This window comes from Mucor mucedo (genome assembly GCF_025094135.1).
Source record: "Mucor mucedo strain NRRL 3635 chromosome Unknown EV154scaffold_200, whole genome shotgun sequence".
Taxonomy (NCBI): Eukaryota; Fungi; Mucoromycota; class Mucoromycetes; order Mucorales; family Mucoraceae; genus Mucor; species Mucor mucedo.
In genome coordinates this window covers 68,204-76,013 of record NW_026252484.1, presented here as the reverse complement: position 1 = coordinate 76,013, position 7,810 = coordinate 68,204, and the positions used below count along the sequence as shown (strand labels likewise).

The 7,810-nt window shown below is 37.9% G+C and overlaps 1 protein-coding gene across 1 annotated transcript; it reads left to right on the top strand.

The window, feature by feature from the left end:
* Positions 1-4,642: 4,642 nt before the first annotated feature.
* Positions 4,643-5,906, top strand: EV154DRAFT_570792 (uncharacterized protein; the record flags this gene model as incomplete). The annotated part of the gene is made up of 4 exons (XM_051606219.1): positions 4,643-4,789; positions 4,853-4,910; positions 4,987-5,513; positions 5,580-5,906. The coding sequence occupies 4 exons, from the start codon at positions 4,643-4,645 to the stop codon at positions 5,904-5,906; spliced, it is 1,059 nt and encodes a 352-aa protein (XP_051451177.1).
* Between the last annotated feature and the right edge of the window lie 1,904 nt (positions 5,907-7,810).

Genomic DNA, 7,810 nt, shown 5'->3' with positions numbered 1-7,810 from the left:
GTAGGAGAACACCGCAAAATTTCAAGAACGATTTATTAAAAATTGACCGCAATCGCCTAAGTTTAACTCCGAAAAAAAAACAAATAGCTTCAAATATTGATTTTGCTATCCTTAGAGGTTAGAAATATATAATAGAATAATTTGGTCGAAAAAAATAGTTCTTTACGACAATTATTGATGATTTTATAAGAGAAACAAAACGGATGATTTGGTTTATGGACTGGGTTTGAGATTTTGTATCACGTCAGATAAATTTTCTCGCACTAATCAAAAGAATTTTTTATTTTTTTAATTTTGCCTTTTATTTTATAAAGTAATGTCGCCCACTTTTCCAGCCAGTTTCGACATATCCTCCTCAAATGCCTCACCCGTACGTATGACATACATGTTGGATGACTGATCAGTGGCATCGACCAGCCCGACCGAACACATAATATCCTCCGCGTCAAAAACGACAAACTTCTTTTGCTCATTCTTGGAGTAAGCCTTGACCCGGGGAATAGCCTTGGAGTACGGGGACACCCCATTCGTCTTCATCAACTCACCATAGACATAATGAGACCTAGAGGCCTCACGGAAACTGAAACTAAAAAAAAACAAGGCCTTACAAACGTACCATCTCTCGACGGAACGAAATTGTCTACATAATGGATAATTTTAGCATTTAACACAAAGGAATCAATTGCAGGGGTAGATACTTACAAGTTCTGATAGACGGCCTTGAACATCAAGAATTCACCACCACGAGAACTCGAATTGTTATTGGACTTGAAAATATCAGAGATCGAAACTTGGTTGTTGAGCCATAATTTTGCCGAAATTATGATCGTTTGATCAGCGTGAAATTGACCGAAAGATACATCCTTATTTCCTTCTAGACGAACAAAGCAATGTAACAAAGCCTTGATCCAGAAGATAAAAGGGTATCCTCCAAGGCAGAAAGAAGTCGAGGCGGCGAATCTCTGGTACAAATCGCCAAACACCAAAGGAGCCGGGTTTGACATGAAAGGAGACCAGAGCTGTGGGCGGGTTGGATCATTTGACGGATGCTCTACAAAATTCGAGGATTTATCAACAGAGGCGCGACCAATCGAAAAATCGATAATATCAGCCGACTGGATGAAGGCAAATATTTCTCGAGTTTCTAAGATGTTGCCAGCATTGACACCAGGATGAAGAGTTGAACGGATTCTTCTTTTGTATGTACCGATGATTCTTTCTAAAGATCGTGCAGAGTAACAACGCAAGGGACTATATTAAAATCAGGTTAGACGGTGGATTTCTTTGCACTAGTACTATTATTTTAACTTACCCCATTCTTTTAATCATATACACAATATGATTTAATTGATGCATATTAGACTTGAAAATAATACGGGAGATCGTTTCTTGGACAAGGCACGTATCCAGATAATCAAACCAAGTGTCAAATGATCTATCAGATTGGATGATTAGTGAGTTAGATATTTATAAGGCATTTGTAATATGTAGCTAATTACCTTTCGATTTCTTTAAGGTTGGACTCGGTTACAACCCACTGCAAACTAAGTTTAATGCCTCGGGAGAGAGCAATAAATGCCTTTGTGGTACTACTGGCGGGAAGGAGAGGTGCGACAATTGTAGGTACCACATACAGCAACCAAGCAATCCAATTAACAGATCGATACATAGAACGGACGTTGTCGGAATGCATGCCCTTGAAAGAGCCACTGAAATCTGTGGGGATATTACAGCCCGAATCGTTCATGGATTGTTGGATCTTGGCAAAGTTCGCAGGGGAAAGGAGAAAAGGGTACTTGGATTCGTGAGCAACAAATTTAAACCGGGCATTGTACCTTGGGGAAAGAAGATCAAAGCAGAGTTTGCTGACATTGGAGAACATATGCAGCTCATCGCAAAAGAAGAAATCTATTCCCAAGAAGGTATTTAATCGACCAAAAGGACTTGGTTTTTTGATGCCATAAGTGTTATCAGCGTTGGGCTTTGGGTGTAAAATGTAAGTACAAAGTAGACGGGAATATAAAATGTGAGAACTTACAGATAACAAGGATTCCTTACTTCTCATAGCAACACCCCTTTCAATGAAGTACATGTCACCTTTTTTTTCTTCAACAGGGTGAACACCTTCAACTAATCGAATAAAGGAGACGAATAAGTTTTCTAAATCGTAAAAGTTGAAATTTAACACATACCCAAACAAAATCTACATCCATGGAACCCTGTATGGCCACCAAACATTAACAGCCGCTGGTTAATTTCAACACCATCCGCAATAACCCCGAAATAAATACGTTAGACGTAGCAACATGTTCACCATTACGCTTAACGACAAGCGGTTGTTTGCTTAATTGATCAAGGCTTCTAATTATGGGACGGAGGTACGACTCAAAATTTGTTTTGGTATCGCCGAAAAAAATTGCTACTTGGAAGGTATATTCATCCGTATATCTGTTAATTAAATGATAAAGTTATTAATAATAATTTGAAGTATGTCTACAGATATGTGATACATTACCTAATGAACGGATCGATACTGGGGATGATGACATGTACCATTACCATACTTTGTCGGGAAACTTTGGATGTGAAACCATCGACGCAGAGAACAATGGCAAAATCATGCTTACCCGAGAAAATCCCCTTCGCTTTTAGCTCCTTGAAAGCCAAACCAGAGAAAAAGTCGGTGTAAGGATCGTCTTCCTCCATACCATCAATGACCTCTCGGTATTGCTCGACCTCCTTACGGAAATCATTGCAGGTCAGCATACGAGCAAGATGATCACCGATGTCGACCATTTTGACAACAGATGTTGCACGTCTTACGGCACCACACTGAGGACAAGCAGCCATATTGACATCGATGATGGGATCAAAAAGATAGCAACCCTTCTTCGAACATATCTCATACTCGCGGACAAAATCAAGTTGTAATCTTCTTTTGATCATGGCAAGGCCAGCTTCTTGAGCATGAAATTTCTTCTTCTGGATTGATGCTAAAAAAAGGGAAGTCAATTAATATCATTATTATAATTTAAAACTGATCGATAATTTTAGTAACTTACTGGATCGTTCTCTGTTCGTAAACAACTCCAACAATCTCTTCATTTCTCTCACTGCTTCGACTGTCATGTTTGACTTTACGCAACTATACATGAATTGGATACTGTCATATTCGTTATTGTTGAATGGATGTTCAGGAATAAGAATATCCTTGGTGTCGGGATCTTGATACATTTGGGCTAATATGGAACATTATTGGGTAAGCATAAGTGTTGTGCTAAAACCACATAATAAATGCTACTGTCTACAAAAGGAAAGATGTTTCACGGATAAAAGATCGGGAATAAGTAACCCGGCTTTATGGAAATTTCTTCATTACAACACAACTCTAGGCTCCGACCAATGAGAGATCAGAGAATTTAAGGAACAATAATAAATCAAGGACAGCTATCTTACGATCTTCAATAAACCAAATGAATGGTCCATCATATAAAACTACGATGGATCTGAGCTGTCAAAAATACAAGCCACAATATCTTCAATCTTCTATAAATATCAGGGCAAACCTGCCCGTCTAGTTAGCTCTTAATCAATTTTTATACAAATAAATCGACAAGACTTATAATTGTATTCTCTTTGTTTTTTATCTATTTTTTTCTGTAAAACTATTCTCTCTTAAAGTCTACTTTTACCACAAGTGTTTAAAATTTCAATTATCGTTACGAACCTTCATCTGTGTCTTCTTCAGTTACAGTTGGCTCCGCAGCAGAGGGAAGAATGAACTCCCTTACATACGCCATTTCTTCCATTCTACTACGTTGCTCAAAGTCCACATCAGGAATGTCACTATCCAAGAACTCATTACAATCCAATGCTTCGTCAAAACGTTGTTCCGCAGGGATAGTATCGACATTGACATGCGCCAAAGGAACGGTATGGACAGCATCCATGTCCACATCATTTGCTTCACTATTTGCTTGATTTGTATTGGCAGCAGGAGACATAAAGCTCGTGATACGGTGGGCTCTGCCCTGTCTATGGACTCTTGAAGATGTAAGCGATTTCTGAATTCGATTAGGGTGCACCATGATTTTAAAATATTTGAATTAAACAAGTAACTGAAATTATATGGGGCTGTTTTCTATAGGTTTTATATTCATTATAAAATTAGACTATCACATGTCGGAACCACTTAAAACTCTTATGCCGTCATGGCTGCCAAGCAAATTGGCTTTCAAATACACGAACCTGTCGGGAGCTGTAGTCAAATTGTCTTCCCAAAACGGCGTTCAGAATTAATGATACAATACTGTGATTGGTGTATGCGAACCATACAAATCGAAGCTAAGTAACTTGTAATATCCGATGTCTAAGAGACAATAATTTCAATGAAATATAAGATAATCCTTTATTAAATGCTTAATTTGCTCTTGTATATATATTATATGTTCATGTTTGTTAAGTCGGTGATTCGTATTTGTTGTATCGGTGATTCTTATATGTTCCGTATTTACATTAGAGTAGTTGTTATTATGGTGAGATAGTCTTGTGATACACCATAACTGACAAAATGTTATAAATGCTAAACATTTATACTAAATCATTGATATTATTCTAAATAATTATTTTTATAATTTATAACATGAACCCCAACAATATTGCATTATCCAACGCCGATTTTATCCGTCTTTACGAAACTGTCATCAATCGTATGGAAGCAAAGTGGGAGACTAAGTTTGCTCAGTTAACTGCAGATATGAATCGTGGATTTCGTAATGTTCCTGTAGCCGTGAGCAATCACATGTAACTGAAATCTGGAGAACATTGTAAGTGCTGCAGTCAACTCAAAAAGCTTCAAAGATCCAACAGCAAGGCCTCCATCCAAAAGCCACTCGCAGTAGAGTCAGCAGGTATGAAATATCAAACATTTTCGGTTTATCTTGTAACAGTATTTTGGTTTTAATATTCTTACTTTGCGACTTATAGAGCATCTGCAAGATCAACTCCGTCGAGCAATTGCGCACTACAAGGATAATGGTCTGGTCGAAAAAATTGATGCCATGATGATAATTTTTGGATCTAGATCAATTGAAATGCGTAAGGAGAACAAGATCAAAGACTTTGAGATCGTGACCGAGGCGTATCTCAAGTCAATTTCGTCTGAGCATTGCAGCGATCAGGATATCACGGCCAGAGCCAAAGAGTCATACAACAACGTCCATCCCCTGTGTATGCATTTTGTCGTAGCATATCTCGGTGACAAATTGCTGACACATTTTACATGGAGCTCACTTGATGTCAAGGTTTGTAAGGAGATGACCGCCTTGTTTGAGTGCATCGTTCTGTTCTGGAACAAGCGTGTGGGTATAAGTGGATTCCCAACAGCTTTCGCCGCTGAGATGATCTCGGATGCAGAAGCTCACACCCCGGTGATGCCACTGTACCGTGCTGACAAGAACTGGATGGCACGTCGTATGCTGCTTTCAGCCATTCAAACTGCTGTCCCAGTTAAAGTAAGTAATATTTTTGTATACAATGGTTCATAATGTGGTATCTAACTAAGTTTATTGTATGATCAGCCAGTACGACGTCCAGTTTCCTCAGGCGTGTCCAACAACTTTGACAGCTTGGGGTTATCCGAAGAGCCTCTGGGTAACACGTCCACATTCAATGTCAGCATGAGTACGTTGAGTTCTTTTGGGCGGGTCAGAATGCCTGACGACGATGCTCCGTCAGTCTCTTCTAACAGAGACATTCTCAACTGTTTGTCTGACGATGTGTTTGACGATGTGCTTGACGAGGTGTCCGAGGAGGTGTCTGAGGAGGTGTCTGGTGCGAAGAGACAGCTTGCCAATTCAAATGCAGAAGGTGAAACAAGAAAAAGTCAACGGTCTCGTAATGCTTAGATCCGTTTTTTTTTAAAGTCAACTAAAAAAATTTTGTATAAAAAACGTTCTATTTTTTCTTAAAAATAAATTATTTTTTTCTTTCCCCAACAATATCGTTTTGTATTTAGCTTTGATGTATGTGTATGATACTATATATTTTTTTTTGTAAATATAGAGGTGCCCAGCCCCCATCCCATCTCTAACCATAAGGTAAACTAGTAAGTGGACTTCTCGCATCCGTGAAGGTAAGTTCAATATTCTTCTGTGCAACTAACTAAACCTGCTCTTTTTGATTGTAACCATTCAATTGTAATGTAAGCCAGTGATTATATTTGATTGTATTATACTCTAACACTGTAGTCTATAGATATAATGCATACAAAACTCTCGCTAGGTTAGACTAAGGTAAATAAATAAATGATTGTGACCTGTGTAAGCCACCCATTAATAATTTTAACTCTAGATATGTAGCTATTCTATTCGTATAATATTCTTACGTATCAATACAAAGCACGCGATAGATAATGTAAATAAAATAGCACTGTAATCTACATAAGCCACCCACTAATATTTTTAATTTTAGGTATGTAGCTTTTCTATTTGTATAATACCCTTCCATTTTACCTGTAATTTCACCTCATAATCCATAATCCCTTTTGCCGTTATTATTTTATAAACATTTAATAAAAAATAAATAAAATTTTTCATAACATAAACACATAACTGTTCATAATACAAGGGTATAAAATTTGATAAGCAAGGGAAAATTTAAGGATACCGCTGAAGTACGGCCAATAATAGTAAAACAATTGATGGCATTCGTGATAAATACGACCAATAATAGTATCGCATTCTGGATAAATACGGCCAAAAAGTGTAGAAATTGATCGCATTCGCGAAGATTACGGTCAAAAAGTGTGAAAATTGACCGCCATCGCCGCGATTACGGTGGAAAAAATGACCGCCATCGCCGCGATCACGGTGAAAAATTGACCGCCGTCGCGGCGATTGCGGTCAAAAATTCATCGCATTTTTGCTGGTTATTATTTGATCAAAAATTGACCGCGATAGAAATTTTGCGGTGGAAGTTGTATAGCAGTATACAAGCGTATGCTGATATGCAACATCAAAGGTTGTTTTAATTTCATAGCTTATTTATTTAAACGATTTGCTTAATTATTCTTTAAGTGAATCGTACCCAAATACGACACATAGGTTATATGTATTATAATTGAGTGACAAGATAACAGTAATTGTATTCGTGGAATTAGGCGTCAAATACGACGGGTTGTTTTAATTTCATAGTTTATTTATTTAAACGATTTGCTTAATTATTCTTAAGTGAATCGTACCCAAATACGATAGAAGATCGGTGAAGTTGGCTTTGGGCATGTAAAAAGCGATGAGTTTAAAGCTTGGGTTCTGGCCATGTCTCCGTATTTGCTGTCAATGAGACTACCTAACCAGTATTATGACAACTGGATGGATTTCGTAGCTGCCAATGTGTACCTGTCGAGTCCGATGATTTCTTTGGAGGAGGTTGAGAAGATGCATGTACATATGATGAAATTTTTGGATGATTTTGTCAAAACGTACAATGATCCAACCTTGTTTGTTTCAAACATTCACTACCATTCGCATCTGAAGATGATGCTCAAAAAATGGGGTCCAAGCCCTTCCTCGTGGATCTTTAACTTTGAGCGGTATAACTGTGATGTCAAGTCGTTCAAGACTAATAGAAAAGGACCGGTCGAGAAGACGTATATGAAGAAGTTTCTTCACGCTATTCATTCTGAAGATTAATTTAGAGGTTTGAACTCTTCTTTGTGTTGGGACCTCGACACAATGCACAGGTGACAAGATTGTTTGCTGGTGGTAATATCCATGGGTACGACAAGGTAAACGATGAGCTTGAGGGGAAA